Source organism: Dreissena polymorpha, chromosome 9 (genome assembly GCF_020536995.1).
Source record: "Dreissena polymorpha isolate Duluth1 chromosome 9, UMN_Dpol_1.0, whole genome shotgun sequence".
Classification (NCBI taxonomy): domain Eukaryota; kingdom Metazoa; phylum Mollusca; class Bivalvia; order Myida; family Dreissenidae; genus Dreissena; species Dreissena polymorpha.
This window is the reverse complement of record NC_068363.1, coordinates 80,282,511-80,301,483: the sequence shown is the minus strand read 5'-3', so window position 1 is coordinate 80,301,483 and position 18,973 is coordinate 80,282,511. Positions and strand designations below refer to the sequence as shown.

At 35.1% G+C, this 18,973-nt stretch overlaps 1 protein-coding gene across 1 annotated transcript; it reads right to left on the bottom strand.

Moving 5' to 3' along the window:
* Positions 1 to 6,761: 6,761 nt before the first annotated feature.
* Positions 6,762 to 14,496, bottom strand: LOC127845468 (ileal sodium/bile acid cotransporter-like). The gene is made up of 3 exons (XM_052376398.1): positions 13,475 to 14,496; positions 7,992 to 8,166; positions 6,762 to 7,661 (listed from the first exon to the last, which is right to left on the bottom strand). Exons 1-3 carry the CDS (start codon positions 14,165 to 14,167, stop codon positions 7,030 to 7,032), a joined length of 1,500 nt encoding a protein of 499 aa, XP_052232358.1. The 5' UTR covers positions 14,168 to 14,496; the 3' UTR covers positions 6,762 to 7,029.
* Positions 14,497 to 18,973: the final 4,477 nt, after the last annotated feature.

The following is an 18,973-nucleotide window of genomic DNA, read 5'->3' as shown; positions in this document are numbered from 1 at the left end:
TAGCTGATTCAATATATCAAAACAAATACCGTAACGAACTTATTTTGGGACATTTGGTTTACTTTCATTTAAAAAACGAGGTCAGAAAGAAACAGTGTAACTAATTAAACCGTGGCCGTGACCGACTTTCGCTGTAAACAGTATAAATGTTAATAGAACAGCAGTCAACACCCTTATATAAAGCGTAATGTGTGTCGTTTTGAAAGGTTAGTTGCACCATGAATAGTTGTATGGCCTCTCAAATAGGTACAGGCCAACGGTCTATATTCAAAGTTTAAAGGGGCCTTTTCACAGATTTTGACATTTTTTGAAGTTTGTCATTAAATGCTTTATATTGATAAATGTTAACACTGGATCTAAAAAGCTCCAGTAACAATTCAAGAATCAAATTTAAAAAAAGGAAAAAAGTAGCCCGCAGCAGGGCTCGAACCCGTGACCCCCAGAGTCCTGGAGTAAAAGCCACTTAGACCACTCGGCCATCCTGCCAAGTATGTACAAGTGACGTATTTTATACTTTATATAAGCAATCTTCGTTGTTTCACAAAATTAAACGACAACAACAGAACTCACCAAATTATTCAATCGTTTCGTGTTGCAAGGCTTTATAATTTTCAGGTTTTTAAATCGTCAAAATATGCATGTAATGGCTATATTAGACCATAGTAAATGTTCGGTATTTCTGTTTCCTCAAAAATGTCGTAACTAAAACGAAAATTTGCGAATCTGAAACAACTTTTTTCAATTTTGTCAATTTACCAAAACGTGAAAAGATCCCTTTAAACGTACGTCCCAATTAAACTTACAAACACGCGTGGAAAAATCCTTAATATAGTTGTCAAAATGTTTACTTATACATTTATTTGCATCAAGCATGTTTTTAATTACAACATTATTTGCATAACGTTTTATGATATGTACCATGTGTACTAGGGTAATGGTTCTATCATCCAATTATTGGTACGATTTTATGATTCATTCCATCAAATTCATCATCAGAATATTAGTTGAGCAAAACTCTAGTACTATAGCTGCAAATCACAAAAACATTATTGTGAAAAGCATTTTCATCTTTACGCGAATAATATGGTACTGAGAAGGGACCTATACATTTTGACTGTGCTCAATGAAAAGGGTTTAATGCATGTGCGTGAAGTGTCGTAAAGTGTGTTATCCCTGTGTGTTATCCCTAATTAGCCTGTGTGGACTGCACAGACTAAACTGGGACGACACTTTACGCACATGCATTAAACCCCTTGTTCACAGAGCACGCCTCATTTGTTTGTATAGGTCCCTGTACTGAGCTATACGAACGTGTATTCGCGTTGACATCAAGTATAAATATAGATATGTTTGGGCATTTGAATTGACACAAAACTGTAAAGTTTACGTCAATAAAAAATTCTGTCTCTTTTTCAGCTTTCGGACCATATAGAATTTCAACTCTTTCCATAACATTTACCGGCATGTAAACAAAATGTGTTACAAATATAGGCGGACAATATAAGTCAATACTCGGGCAGCAATTTTTAACGTTTATGTAACTTCTTGCATCATAGACGCATTAAAGGTACTTTTAATTCGTAACAGTCTCTTGATAGCATTACATTCGAAAACAACTTATAATAGCTCGTACTTAATTCCGATTATCATCGCATAGATTAGAAATACAAAGAAGTCGAGCCACACTATAGCCCGAGATGACTTAAAATGTCAATTTTGCTATTAAACTAATTAAATTTTAAAAAAATAAAGGGAGGTTACTCTTTCTCATTTTTTCAATATACGTCGATAGTTGTTCGCCCTTTTAGTTGCATAAGCTATAATCTGGCGAGGACGTACGTTTGTTCGTTGTAAAACGACTCTTAATGTTGCCCGTTTCAAAGAAAACGTGTCAAAGAAGCCTCCATCTGTAAAAGACAACATTTTTACTAAACACATGCGCAGGTAGATACAATAATATCGGAGAGAATATCTGTTTCAAATGACTGCAATCGTCAGTGAAAGAATATCGTGAGTCGGCCAAAACAGCGAAAGGAAACATAAGAATAGCATAAACATAAGAATAGCAGATATTGATCTGGCGGATGAAGCTAGGCCGCCAACCGTTCCAGATTTTGGTCGAAGTAATATTGCTCGATTCGGGTTCTGCTCATTCGCCGAATTAAAATCACTTCTAAATTCAAAAGGGTTTGATTAAAAATGGACATAAAATCAAACTGTCCTCGAAATAAGGCATCTGTTTAATACAGTAGTTCCAACCAAAAGTAACCGTTGCTGACCCCTTTCTGATCTGATCCAGACTTGCATTCAATTGGAACCATGTGGACAATCATATCCACTGGGATTACGCTGAAATAGGAAACACAAATGAAGTCTCTTTAAGTCTGTGTACGGTCAAAAAGGACGAAACGAGAAGTCTTGCAATTTAAATTGTACTCGTATTTATGGGGTTTTCAGTTTATGGGACAGAAACTATGTTTTGGTATACACACATAGTTTATGATTAATATGTATATATTTTCTAAAACAAGTTCACGCATGCGCTTTACGATTAGCCATGTGAACATTTAATTATATCAATTTTGTGATGTAATATATAAAATGTATTTTTTTGCAAAATTTCTAAAGGGCTGCAACAGAGTGCAATAGTCCATTATGGCCAACATTGTATTATGCATGTATTTAATGTATTTTTGTTAGAATTCAAGATTTGATATGCACTTGTGTATTTTGGTCAAGAAGATAACTTTAAATGAAGTGTCCGTCACAACAACACACAATAGTAATGCCTTTTAACGGATGGCGGATTGTGATGGTTCTCAACTTAAATGTTAGATAAACGACAAAATAACAAACATCGAATATTAAGGCAAAATGCAATATACGCAGTAAACATGTTTCTTCTAGAAAAATATAAAACAAAAAAGTGCTTTAAAAATCAAATATTGATTATGGAACCAAATACCTTAGTAGCCAATGGCCTTAACGTCAATGTTGCCTTTTAATTTTGAAAAAAAAAATGGAGTCATGTAAAAGTATGAATTCAAAACTGTATCAAATCCATACTGGACGCGAAATCACGTTTTAACCAATGGCGGCAGCAAGTTGTGCAGTTGAGACAATAAAAGAAGTCGCGGATGATCGGATTCTAATTGGATGTTGTCAAAACATTGTCATATTGCATTTGCGGGATTTGAAGCGCTCTCGTGACTATGTGGCGCACTCGTTAGCGACCATTTCTCCCTTCAAGTAAAAATAAATCTAACCCATTTATACCTAGTGGACTCTACCATCTTTCTAAATAGGATCAATTTATTTAAAAAAAAATTAGAGATGTCTTGTATATTTATTTCTATATTTAGAATATTTCTTACAGAAATTCCTTTAAGCAAATAGCGCGGACCTTCATGAGACGCCGCATCTTGCGGCGTCTCATCTGGGTCTGCGCTGTTTGCCAAGGCCTTTTATCTAGACGCTAGACATAAATGGGTTTAAGTCAGTGAAGCAAAAGTAATGAACCTTTTTTAAATCTGTGTTAATGAGTGAAAGGAACAACTTAACTTGTATGTGAGTGGTATTTAGAAGCGAAAGATTTTCATTTTCAAATTTACTTATAAAAACAACACGATTATGTTGTTCATTTTAATGGTTTGTTTGTTCAATTCTCTTAATTAATCTCGTTTCCTCGAGATTGTCTGAAGATTGTTCACGGTACAAGGGGTATTAAATTATGTTTGTTAAAATATGTTGTACTAACAATCTTTAAAATGAAATAAAATTTATTGCATAAAACTGTGCACATTTTGACAGATAACAGACAGATAAAGTGTAATTTATATTTTCAGATTAACCAACATTATTAAATGCCCACTTCTACTGTTAACACTCTTCATAAAAGTTCAAAAACACAATTAAATGTAATATTAAATTCATAAGGAGAATGTTGACAATAACAATTTTTTGAATATATACATACTTTTTTAATCAAACCACTCGCTCCTTAAATAGCAAACACAGATATAGATGACATTGTTCATACGAATCTCTTTTGTTAAATTCTTCGTCGTTATTGTCCATTATTTGAGTATCAGTGGTGTGCTGTATATGCCGCCTAGCGATTTGGAGGCCATGGGCTCAATCCCTACAGTGGGAGCGTCCTTTAGATTTCCCCAATAGACACCAAGTACTGGTTCTAGTCCCAGTAAACAGACTCGAGAGCGTTTCAAATAAGCCTTAGGCTGTCTATGCAATCGAGCTTAAATTATTAGGCTTAAACTAATTCCCAGTGTTGTTGTTTTTGTTTTATTGCGTAATAATAATAAGAGTATATTATGGATTACTTTTAACTGAACGACAATGTTGTCCTGTTCGAAACGGTTCATTTTCCGGTATCTACGCGCATTACATGCAATGTTTAATGCATAAAAAACTACACAATCAAAAAATGTTATACATAAAAAAGAACAACAAAACACATGTTAACATTTTATTTTATAAAAATACAAATGTTAATAATTATACAAGTATAAGTACGTTGTATCAGTATTGCCGATTTTATTAACTAATAGAGAGTTTCATAATATAAAAATGTACATCAAACGAGTAAAATATTCAAGTAAAACAATTTATATTTATAAACATAAAAAATAACAGACAATAAAACAAGCAAAGTCACACAACCAACAAAATATTTTATCGTTACGTGTTCACATGTATCTGAAGGTTCTTCATGCTCGTATTCTTTATTATTTTACAAAACGTCGTTGGTATCGAAAAAAATAACGTTTTGAATAGCGGTTTCGTTGATACTCAACAACTAATAAATAACGCACATGTAGTTTTCTTTGAAATAGAAAACGTTTTAACAAATCAAATTATCGAAATAAAGAGTTTAAAATTATTATTATCCGAATAGAAATCACAAAACGGTTCGCTTACTCAAAAGTTATCGTGGAGTAACACAATGAAAAGAATATCAATTATGTTAAATGCCGTCAGGTCTATGTAAGCCAACAAGTTTCGTGGCAATTAACCCATTCATGCCTAATAAACTCTCCCATCCTTCTTAAATTGGATCAATTTATTTCCAAAATTAGGGATGTCTACCATATTTATTTCTATATTTAGAATATTTCATATAGAAATTCCTTGAAGCAAACAGCGCAGACCCAGATGAGACGCCGCATCATGCGGCGTCTCATCTGGGTCTACGCTGTTTGCAATGTCCTTTTTTCAGGACGCTAGGCATAAATGGGTTAAAAAGGAAACGCGTAAACACAAAATGTGAGTCGTGCCAAATAATGGGCTAATAATAAGAAGATTACTCTAACCATCTCTTCTTCTCTGGCACATAGGCATGTAAGCTAAATTCATGCAATAAGATAAATCATAATATGTCCTATATGTCATGTATACATGTTACTCAGGTAAAAACAAGATATTGCAAAGTGTTTAATATATCTACAATATACTCGACCTTATGAAAGAAACTATTTTATGTTGAAATGGTTAGTAAAAAATATAACTAGTATATAATTATTATATAAAGTATGTATGTAAATATAAAAGTCAGCTTAAAATAAATTTATTTACATATTAATGGCAATATTTGTCTCGTTTGCTGTTTTAAGAGCCATTTGACCGTAACTAATCAAAGTTAAGTTGAGTATATGAAATCCGTATCACATTATGTTTTACTGTAAAACAGCCAACTTTCAGGGTATGTGTCTTGTCTTTCCATTATTTCAGAATGTGCAAGATTGAAGTGTTATCTTAGTAATCATAACATTTGTTTCCAAAATGTTCACATCGCAAGAACGGCAAATTATATTCTTGTTTACACTTCAAATTTATGTTAATAAACTACTTAACATACGGGGACACTTTTTAAAGATACCAGAACAACAATAAATTGTATATAGACACGTCGAGTCTTTTCATAAAGAAAATCAACATAGATTGCATCAGGTAATCCATTCATAATCCATAACAAAATCATATTATTCAGAGAGTACTATATAAAATAAACTTACTTTTATTTTTCGCTATGAACTTGCTCACTGTCTAAACTGACAGATTTTTATTCTGAGTCTTAGTTCAATAACAGTGCCTGTGCATGTTTTGACAATTTGACGGCAAATGCAATAATTTCACCTATTGACTTACAGATGGTATTAGATAACCGTCCGAAATGTATCATTCAAAATATGTACCGGCACTTATGGACGGTTCTGTTCAACAGCATTAGCTGCTTTTATAAAACCGCTGAATTTAACCCTTTGCATGCTGGGAAATGTGTCGTCTGCTAAAATGTCTTCTGCTGAATTTCTAAAATTAGCATTTTCTTTCATTTTTTTTCAAAGAATACTATCAGAATAGCAAACAGTTTGGATCCTGATGAGACGCCACGTTTTGTGGCGTCTGATCTGGATCCAAACTGTTTGCAAAAGCCTTTTAAATTCGGTTCCAGCACTCAAAGGGTTAATCACACAACGTTTATTTACGTATGTGTGTTTCTGAGCAACCATATTTGCTGTTAGTGTACAATTGTCCGGCATTCTTCTGGCGTTTCAGTATATCAGGCAGGCTAAACGGGAATCATGTATGCATTAGTTTGTGGACTAAGAAAGCGTCATGTTAAATAGCAGAACAAAGTTCAACGACCGGCGATTAGCCTTGTGTGCGTAATTATTCCATCGAATTTTGCTTAAGCTTATTATCAATTCGAATATGTATATTTCCTCTTTTGAAAAAAAGGTATGTTATGTAAATAACAAAATTTTATTTGCCTTAATGCAGGCACCATAAAAAACAGGGTTTCCGCCCAGAAATTTTGAAGAAAAAGAAGCGCAATTCCTTATTAACGCACCCCAAATGTTCATCTTCAATATAGTCTCTAATTAATTGCACCAAAATATTCCAAACAAAAACAGAGAATGTAGGAATAGCCACGCAAGGCTTGGTTGCGATTGCTTAATAGCTTCTATAATGGAAGTAATTCTTTAGAAATAGCCATTACTTTCGTTCTTTTTAAACGGCGGTAAGCTTCTCCGTGACAGTGCCATTTTCTTTTTTCTTGTTGACTTTCATTTCCTCGTCAGTAAGAGCCACAGGTTCGTATTTCTTGCAGCATTTTTTATACAACGCGTAACCGATGGCAGCAACAAGCGCCGGCATCGGTGTCATCATTCCCGACGCCATCGGTCCAACCATCGCGATATCGCTCAGCGGTGAGGGAAGACTCATCATCAGTACCAGCAGGGCAACGCCCATGTTTTGCATACCAGTTTCCAGGGCTATGGTGATAACGCGCGCTTTCGGTTGTCGTAAAATTGCGGCGACGAATCCACCAATCAGATATCCGCCGTACGGCAGTAGGCATCCCGCCAGAATGTGGACTGGTTTAAACAGTTTGAACACGTACCAGTTGGCGTACAGTCCAACGCAGAGAAAGACAATCATTACCAAGAGCGTGAACGGTTTGAGGAACCTGATGATGACCAACGCGACTTTGATGAACTTGTACTTGAGGAAGATGCCAATGAGCAAGGGAATCACGAGACTGGCGATCACTTGCAGGATATTCAGGTACGGGATGGTAAGGTTGAGGTCTTCCTGGAGAAAGGTGCGCCCCAAAGTGTACAGCCAGAGGGGCATCATGCCTGCAATTACGATGTATGGTATAGACAGTGATGCGCACATAGTTATTACATATTTGTTCAATATAAGTTGTACTTAAGCTTGTACTGAATATTTAAAGGCAAAAAAGCCATGCTATGTTAACGCTGTACTGTCAAAGCGTCTGCCTGCTCGTCGTTATCCCATTTGATGTTCGTCCGTCTACCTTACTTATTTAACATTAGTCACCAAATGCAATATCATGCACACGTGTCATATCCGGAAACCCTGCCAATGCTATTAGCTCGTGCGTACCGATGGACAACCGTATCCATGTTCTACTTCAGTGTCTGTTGTTCATAAAACGTACATACCTATGGACGCAACAGTACTGATGAAGGTCATTGTGATCGAAAGGGACACATCCCCGTCCAGCAGGTACGTGAAGATGTTGCTCTGGCCGCCCCCGGGACAAACACCGCATAGGAATATTCCCAGCTTGAAGCTAGGGTCGTCCACGGGAACCAGACGCGCGATGCCGTATCCCAGCTGAAATGGGTTAATAACAGTTCAAATAGTATTGATTATTTTATCAATGACAGTTAAGTACCGATTATTGCAAATGACAGTGTGATAATAGTTTAATAAGTTCATTTTGAATATATTATTGCAAATGCCAGTTTAATAATAATTTTATGAGTTCACTCTGATGGGAACGGAACATTTTATATGATTCAAATAGTTCAAGGATTTGATTTTGTCGAAACTCATTATTGCAAATGCCAGTTCAATAATAGTTTGCAGAGTTCACTTATTTGCATATTTTCATCATGGCATAATCCAAAACGATCAATATATTGTAAGGGGTTCATTTTGACGGAAACCGAAAATGACCAATGACATCAAAAATCAGTGAACGGATTATTGTTATTTGAGAATCGAACATAACGAAGACAATTCAAAAATATTTCAAGGATTTCAGTGTGGGATGAGGACTCAGATCGTACAAAAAACAGTACAATGACTCTTCCGGGAATTTTACGGGTTGAACATTTTAAAGGACAAAAATTGACATTTCATGGACTTCACTTTGTTGGAAACAGAAAATTTCAAAAGTAATGCATTGGATTTTCAGAACAACGACTTTCGCAAAATACATTGCAGCAACCAAATATAAAAAGGACAGAGTTTGTTCAGGTCAGCATTAACTGGTTCATTTTCACCTTAACTGTACCCTTTCTGCAGTAATCAACCGCATATGTTTCAAGTAAAAACGCTTACACACGTACACAATAAATAAACGCCAATCAAACAAGGGCTGTTTGTAAAACATGCATGCTCTCCATATGGGCTCTCCGTTGTAGTGAGAGTCATTGTGTGAATATGTTTTTTGTCACTGTGACCTGTCATGATCAATGTACCTATGAAGTTTCATGATCCTAGCCATAAGCATTCTTGAGTTATCATCCGGACACCATTTTACTATTTCGGGTCACCGTGACCTTGACCTTTGACCTAGTGACCTGAAAATCAATAGGGGTCATCTGCGAGTCATGATCAATCTAACTATCAAGTTCCATGATCCTAGGAATAAGCGTTCTTCAGTTATCATCCGGAAACCATTTTACTATTTCGGGTCATCGTGACCTTGACCTTTGACCTAGTGACCTCAAAATCAATAGGTGTCATCTGCGAGTCATGATCAATCTACCTATCAAGTTTCATGATCCTAGGCCTAAGCGTTCTTGAGTTATCATCCGGAAACCATTTTACTATTTCGGGTCACTGTGACCTTGACCTTTGACCTAGTGACCTCAAAATCAATAGGGGTCATCTGCGAGTCATGATCAATCTACCTATGAAGTTTCATGATCCTAGGCCTAAGCGTTCTTGAGTTATCATCCGGAAACCATTTTACTATTTCGGGTCACTGTGACCTTGACCTTTGACATAGTGACCTGAAAATCAATAGGGGTCATCTGCTAGTCATGATCAATCTACCTATCAAGTTTCATGATCCTAGGCCTAAGCTTTCTTGAGTTATCATCCGGAAACCATTTTACAATTTCGGGTCATCGTGACCTTGACCTTTGACCTAGTGACCTCAAAATCAATAGGGGTCATCTGCGATTCATGATCAATGTACCTATGAAGTTTCGTGATCCTAGGCCCAAGCGTTCTTGAGTTATCGTCTGACAACCACCTGGTGGACGGACCGACAGAACGACCGACAGACCGACAGACCGACATGAGCAAAGCAATATACCCCCTCTTCTTCGAAGGGGGCATAAATATGAAAATGTTTCCTTCGAAACATGCGAATATAGCATTGCATGGATATCAACGTATTGTCATTCCGAAAATGGTTATGGCAAGCAATTCGTTAGCCGAGGTGAAATAATAATCGAATTACTATATGCTGTACCTACGGGATAGGCTATTTTTGTATTATACCTAACGCAATCACTTTCACATATTCATCAATCCAAATGCAGTCTTGTTTTAAAGCCTGTTAATTAAAAGTTTCATAATCAGTTTCAACAAATAGATGACAGTCTCCTAAATGGTTCATGGCACCAGATGCTTTACAACCCTTTACCAAGTGCCAGTTTGGTCTCCTGATCGGGCGGTTTTCGTTGTTTTATTGTGAGTGTAATCGCCATAATATTATGATCATCATAAATTGAAAACAGTGACGATTAGAGCAATAAACAAACAAAGACAAGTTTTGATTCATCCATACAAATTAAAATATGAGTCGCGTGTTGGGCTAATCAGGGACGACACTTTCCACCTAAACTTGATTTTCGGTAAGGAGGGACTTCCTTGAAACTAAAAATACCATAAAAGCGGAAAATGTCGTCCCTGATTAGCCTCTGCGGACTGCACAGGCTAATCTGGGATGACACTTTATGCTTATGCATTAAGCCCAGTTTTCTCAGAACAAGGCTCAATTCTATAAACATCTTTACTATGTTGTTTACGTAAGATATCGATGTTTTTCGTGTTTACGTCATTTCAGTCTTCAAAAATTCGTTGACAGGTCTACTCACGAAAGCAACGAAAAGTAATGCCACACACAAATTAATAATTATGCAGTATTTTTTTAACAGGGCGTAAATCTAGTCTCATCAAATACTGCAGTGATGTCATGAGATTGCAAGTCCCATGATTTTTCCGACTAAAATAATTGTGGAATAAACGTCATGACGTTGTGAGTTCTTCAAGTACTAAAAATAGTTCAATGACGTCATTACGTTGTTAGTCACGAGATTTCTGGTACTATCAAATGATTTTCTTTAAGGTAGCGCACCTCTAATTGGCACATATCCAAATATAATCTTATTAACTATTTTCTTAATCAGCATCATTTTACTGAACTACATGCAAATTTGTAGGTAGGCTTTCCATGCTTTAAAAAAAAATATACCGTTTTTTTCAAAACCACCCCCACGCTCAGCTTTTGTACAGTTTATGTTCACCCCTGGGCTATATAAAAGTTTCATAATTCATTCAAATTTCCAAATATGGGCATGCTGTTAATGTGTATAGATGCAGTCGAGGTGTTGAAAATATAAACAAGATGAAATAAGTATTCTTTTACAGACATTTATTTTTTACAAATTTTTATCTATGGAAGAGCGCCATGAAATGTAAGTGATTTCAGCCAAGTAAAAATGGGTCGGTTAAAAACAAAGTGTCATAAAATTCAAAATAGTATCATTTAAGTAATATTTTAAACATAGTTTTTATAGAAGCACTATAAACAGCAAAAATACCAAGAAATAGACAGATTTACTGTTTACTTTTTGAAATAAAAATAAAAATGCAACATGCATCATTCGTATTTTCAGTAGTAAATCACCCAATTTAGCCATATCGTTGTTTTAATTTAAAAATTGAAGGATGTGCATAAAAATTTCAACATATTAAACAAAAACCATAGCATATATGCTACATTAAATCAAATTACGTTAGAAAAGAAATAAAACGTGTCGCAATAAGTATGCGATGTCGGCAGGATTCGAACCTGCGCGGGAAGATCCCAAAAGATCTGTAGTCCATCACCTTAACAACTAGGCCACGACAACTTCACATTTGTGCAAGCTTAAATTAGATATGTATAAGTAAACAGGTAAAAAGGCTCGCCAACCTTTGAAGAAATCGCGAAATCGTATTTTTTTCAGATGATATTTGGATCAAAGTCAATATTTATTGTGAAAATAATATATTCTAAAGGAATTACGTAAACATATAACAAAATTCGAACTTTGAAAAAAATAAAATGCATCTCTCGGAAATAACCGATCATTGAAGATCGGCAATGATCGTAAAATAAATCGCGGGAAATCATTAGAGGTGCGCTACCTTAAATCACAGGATAAGCATTATGAAATAAAACCAAAATTAATGTCTGTGATTATTCATTGAATACATATAGGATATTTGTTGGAGTCGATGGAATATCGCTTTTATTTCACGAGTGATTATATAAAATAATATTTTCACGAGTGGCGCAGCCACGAGTAAAAATATATTTTTTCTATGATCACGAGTAAATAAAATTCGATATTCCATCGAATCGAACACATTTTCTTTGTATTTTATGCTTTTTTCATCGTTTATTGACATTGTAAAAGAGTTTAACTAAATAATTTCCATGGATTTATGACGTCATTTTGTTGAAAAAGGACGTAATTTCACAGTAAAAAATATCGATATTTTTCACTGTTTTTTTTTCACTGTTTGAAACAGTGAAATATCAGTTTTAATTCACTGATATTTCTCTATAAACCACCGAAAAGCATAAAATAAAATCGCTATACAAAAAACAGATTACATTGTCTTGGAAGTAGCTAAATGTTTTTACATCAAATTTTAAATGTCTTTCGACCAGGTTACCGAAGAATTGAGTAACAAAAGTAATATATATTGTGATATTTGCGTGGATGATGTTTTGTTATTGCAAAATCTGATTCAGCGGGAGAAGAAAGACGAGATTCGAAACATGATGTAATTAAATATAGATTTGTGAACAGCCCGTTGTCCATTAGTAGTTTGCTTTGTTCATGTATTCAGCTGCCCGGTAATTTAGCAAAGGAACGAAATATTATATATGTATATATTGAAATCTAGACTTGAAAACAGCCCGTTGTCCCAAAACGGCTTGCTTTGTTAAAGTATTAAGTTACATCGTTAAAAATAGGTTACCACGGAGCCTAATCTACAATGGACTTTATCACTGCATAACAAGAAACACTTAAAAAGTAAACGAAAAAGAAGAACAAATATCGGGTGGCTTGATCAAACTTTATCATAAGCTTAAATTATTCAGCCGTCGTAAAAATGTGTATTATCCATCAAGTAAGTTTAAAATGTAAACAAATTGAACAGCGTTGACACTTGACCGTATTCTTTCTCTTATAAAATATATGAGAGCACCGCCGGTTTATATTGCCACGCGTCATTTACTGCATATTTTCAGTCTCGAAGCATTACACAGCAAGTGCGTACATCAGAACGTTGAATTTCGTTGAATGATTATGCCATTCATATTATCTGCGCATATAAATAAGTAAATTAAGTTTGTTTTCAAACGTTTGACGGTAAACAGCTTTATTATATACCAAGGATTACCATTAGTGATTAGTAAACGTTTAACTTAATACGTAACTGTGGTATAACTGCATTTTATAATTCAATACAGTACCTACAAAGAGTGATGTTAAAGTAAACAGGAAATTTGCATGGCGAAAGTATTGTTAATGACGTATTTTATTAAAATGTATCGGTGACACACGTTTGAACGTTTTTACAAAGTACACGATACAAATGTATAGCAACACTGGACACTTACCAGAGGCATGACGATGTATTGACACCCAAATCCTACCCCGGGGGCCACGGGCCGACGAATGCATTCCTTAACCACCTTCAAGTCTAGCTTGCAACCGAACCCCATTGTTATTACGATAACAACAATCCCTACTATAATTGTAAAAATCTGGTCAATCGGTCGCATTTTACGCCGTACCACCACACTAAATTCATACGTATTCGACGTGTGCCATAGCGTCTCATTGTAGACTGGAGACATGCGTTCGTACGACGGCGTTTCGACCCCATTATGAATCGTAAGCCGTAGTTTCGCCAAACCAAACATTTTACCATTAACTTTAATTTTTAGTACTCCGTATTCGTGTAATACTGATGTGTTCGTTACTTGTACGTCAGTTTCAACTTCGTGACCCTCATATGAAGATGCAGACGTTCGCAAACGGCTTTGCACGCATGGCACGTGCGTCGTCTCGTTTCCGGAAATAGAAAATATAGATGTGTCCGAACTGGACAGGGTGGCGGTTAAAACTTCTTGATCGTCTGCGTCGTAGCATATAAAATTATATCCGAGCGCAATTTCTTGTTCCGATAGCATAAACACAAATATAGGCTCGGACGCGTTGAAAGTTACGTTCCATACATCGTTAGATGCAACTGGGATCAACAATAATGTCAAAAAACGCAGGATTCGAACGGAGCGCCGTAGATCCATTATTCTTGGTAATTAGATCCAATAGAATATTTCTATTAAGACGACCCGGTTATGAATGCATGGAAACGTATGATTAAATCGAGTCCATGTGTGTTTGAAACCAAGTTTTGTACATCCTCACTGCATCAACTTTCACGCCGGTGTAGCTGCACGAGTCCCAGCAAACATATTAACGTTTATTAACTGTGCATGAAAAAATCAAGGGAACATCTGCGCGCAAGGTTTCAAAACCGTCAAATTGATCCACTAAACTATCAAGCATATCTGCTCTTAAACGCGACGTTATTTGATGCATACTTATATATAGTCCTGAAAAGAGGTCACCGTCGGAAAGAGTGTACTTGAATGCTTGTTCCGCTATCACAGAGGCTTTGGGTGTAAACAGTATAAACGTTTTATGACAAAAGGTTAATACCTCGGTATTGTGGGTATCGTTTTGAACGTTGCATTGTGTTATTGATGGTTGTTTGCCTCTTACAAAATGTCAACGCTATCGGGCAATAAAGGGTTTTTAAATCTATTAAAGGGGCTAGTTTACATATTTGGTCATTTATTTAAGTGCGTTGTTAAAAACCCTTTATTATTCGCTTTAAACATCTTGCCCTACGATCTATATTATACAAACAAGGAAATAATAACAATTTAGAAATTGTCTTGATTGGGAATCTTTGGATAATTTCACAGATTTTGGCATGTATCAAAGTTTGTCATAAAATGCTTTATATTGATTAATTAAAACATTGGATCCAAAAAGTTCCAGTAAAAAAAAAAGAAAAAAGAAAAAAGAAAAAAAGTAACCTTTGGACTCGAACCACTGACCCCTGGACCCCTGGAGTAAAAGTCTATTGCTGAGACCACTCGGCCATCCGTGCTCATACAATGAGTGAAGATTTTTATACTTTATATAAGCATTCCTCATAGTATCACACAATATAACGACAACAACAGAACTCTCGAAATTATTCAATCGTTTCGCGTTGCAATGCTTTATAGTGTTCAGGTTTTTAAATCGTCAAAAGATGCATAAATAATAAATAATAATGGATATTTTAGAGCATGGTAAACTTTCAGTATTATTGTTCCTTCACAAATATCGTATCTTCAACGAAAATTTGCAATTCTGAAACTTTAAAAAAATTTTTTGGTCAATTTAACAAAACGTGAAAATACCCCTTTAACAAGTCTCTTTTAGAATGATCAGCACATCAACACAATATATAGGTCGACATATTATGACCAAGGATTTGTGTAAGACTGATGCATATTATTATATTACTCCAGCGTGTCTTCAACGATAATAGCTCGATATTCACTCTACCAAAGAGTGGTTCGGGGTCATGTCATACAAAAGAAAGTACGATAACGACGAGTTACGACTGTTCTGTGTTGTCGCTTTTAAGTTTCGATTAACAAATCTAATATTTTAGACCATTTATTCTTACGACAATAACATGTGAAAATAAAGAAATAAAAACAATATTGCAAGAATTGTGCCTTTGTAATTGTATGTTTATATTAATTGTTTGAATGGCCGCCCGATCGGTTGGAGGTTGTTCTCTTTTTTACCTTGAAGATCAAGGTTTAGTACTGGCAATGCATTTTTACTTTACTTTTATTTTCTTAATTAAAATTGCCCAAGATCAGACCTAATAATATTGTTGTTTTCGCCATAAAAAAGCAAGTCCAAATGTATTCAAATCAATATTACATATATAGAGTTGTACATTTTCGGAGCTACTCGCTACCTGTGCTCCTTTTTGTTTTCTGTGTCGAAATCTAAGACAAGTCCTGGTATGTCAGTATATTAAACATTGAAAATAAAATTCCTCATTTAGGCCGTGGTTATGTAAGTTTACAAAAATGTATATGAATATGAATGTCTTTTTGCTTGAAATCGGATGCACAGTCCTAGAATTTAACGTGTTCCAAATATATTTCTTACGCCTCGCCTCCGTGTTTCTGTCTGAGAAATAGGCCGCCGATTAACCTCATCCGCGCGTCTCGATATATAAGTTGTTTTTAAATGATCGTGTTTCAAGGTTGTTGAAAAAGTCGTCTATCGGGTGAATATGAATTTTTTTTGCTTGAAATCGCATGCACAGTCCTAGAATTTAACGTGTTCCAAATATATTTCTTACGCCTCGCCTCCGCCTGTGTTTTTGTCTGAGAAATAGGCCGCCGATTAACCTCATCCGCGCGTCTCGATTTATAAGTTGTTTATAAATGATCGTGTTTCAACGTAGTTGAAAAAGTCGCCTATCGGGTACTGTGCGATAGTACATACACGGCTTTGTCGCGTGTCGTTAAACCCGTCTATCTTATGTATTAACAGACAGAAAAAGAAGACAGAATATTTATAGAGGTTATAGATTATAAAGGTCAGTTTGTGTTTGATTGAGAAAAACGTAAATATTTGCGTAAATCAGACATTCAAATCGATGCTTTGATTTCATAAAACGACAACTTTGATTGGTATTTCATTTAAAATGTGACCGTTGATTGTGTACATGCTGTTGATTTATATTCATGTTTATTATAATCGAAGTGGAGCTTCAAAATAACACTCTCATTTCAGAATATCACAAATATCATTACTCCGATAATGTCGGAAATGGTTTTGCACAAAATGCAACCAATAGAACACAATGAACCAACATAATCAACGTCATCCAAATAAAACAATTTGGTTGCAATAAAACAACCATTACACGCCATATTATGTAGTGATTAGGGTGTTCGTCTACAGATTGTTGTAAAATACTCTTGCCGGATAAATACCAAAATATAAATAGTGATAATAGTCTTGCGTATTTGATGGGAATTGCGAGCATTGATTTATTAAAGTCAAGCCAAAGAATTTTCAATAAACAGTTTCTTGGTAGATCTCTGGCAAAACTGGCCTTCTTTGAATCACAAGGGGTGACGAAATAAACAGTTACCATAATGCGCTTTAAATCCGCATAGAATTGTTGCCGCTTCGACGTGATCGGTTGCGTTTATACGGTGATTGTCGCCGTAAAGGCAGGGACAATCAACATTTGCGCCGCATAAAAGATACCATCTATACAATTTCGTAAGTCTGTGCTACTATTACACCGTATATGCTAAGGATAGGAGAGAATATCGCATTCGGACTTCTATTCTGTCCATATGTCCGTTTTTTTTCACCGATTGATCTATTTTAAAATAAAAGTTTGGATAAACTGTAGCACTGAATTGCTGTCACAATTCTGTTCACAATTCGCCCCAGTTGATCAGGCTTCAGACTTTACCAAACAAATAAGAAACAAGAATTTATAACGATCGATAAAAAAGCTTTCTACATGGTGATATGTTGGTATGTCTTTATCATATATTAAAAAGGACTTGACCAACCACCGCGCATAGATTTTACTGGAACCAGCATAGCTGTACGTGGTACAATAATGTTACGTTTTTTCCCCCTTTTTATTAAGGTAGCGCACCTCTAATGGGCACATACCCAAATATAATCTAATTAATTATTTTCTAAATCAGCATCATTTCACTGAACTACATGCAAATTTGTAGGTAGGCTTTCCATGCTTTTTAAAAAAATATACCGATTTTTTTCAAAACCACCCCACGCTCGGCTTTTGTCCAGTTTATTTTCACCCCTGGGGTATATAAAAGTTCCATAATTCATTCAAATTTCCAAATATGGGCATGCAGTTGGTGTGTACAGATGCTGTAAAGGTGTTTAAAGTTTAAACAAGATGAAATAAGTATTCTTTTACAGACATTTATATTTTACAAATTTTTATCTATGGAAGAGCGCCATGAAATGTAAGTGATTTCAGCCAAGTAAAAATTGGGTCGGTTAAAAACAAAGTGTCATAAAATTCAAAATAGTTTCATTTAAGTCATATTTTAAACTTAGTTTTTATAGAAACACTATATACAGCAAAAATACCAAGAAATAGACAGATTTACCGTTTACTTTTTGAAATAAAAATAAAAATGCAACATGCATGGTTCGTATTTTCAACAGTAAATCACCCAATTTCGCCATAACGTTGTTTTAATTTTAATAATTGAAGAATGTGCATAAAAATTGCAACATATTTAACAATAAATATAGCTTATATGTCATATTAAATCAAATTACGTTAGAAAATAAATAAAACGCGTCGCAAAAAAGTATACGTCATCGGCAGGATTCGAACCTGCGCAGGAATATCCCAAAAGATTTCTAGTCTATCGCCTTAACCACTAGGCTACGGCACCTAATAGTAGGCTCTTCAACCTTCGAAGAAATCGCGGGAAATCATTAGAGGTGCGCTACCTTAAGTTATTTTATGTTTTATTAAAAACCTAAACTTATACTACTGTTTAAAAAAAAAACAAAAAAAAAAACACTATGCTACTTTTCATAATATTATACTAAAATCTGGTAGTATTTTGTTGTGATAGCAGAGATTGTATGGAAGAGCATGGAACGACAACTTTGCGTAGAGATTGGGACTTTCAAATCAATATCGGTCTCGGTTATGAATGGTGTGAGCTACAGAGCGCAATGAAGGTTTTGTGAATACACCAGGATTTTAAAAAAGTTTAAAATTGACCTAGATTGTTAGGTACATGTGTACTTACATTCTACAAAGATTCTATTAAATCCTGTTAGGTGTGACCCAATGAATAAATGATGGACTCCATATTGAATGACCGGCCTTGAGTGATTCATATTTTGTATATAAGTCCTGATTTACAATCTTCATCAAGTTGGCATCATCATTACATGTATCATCATTATTATCATCATAATTCTCATATCATGGATATCAGTAG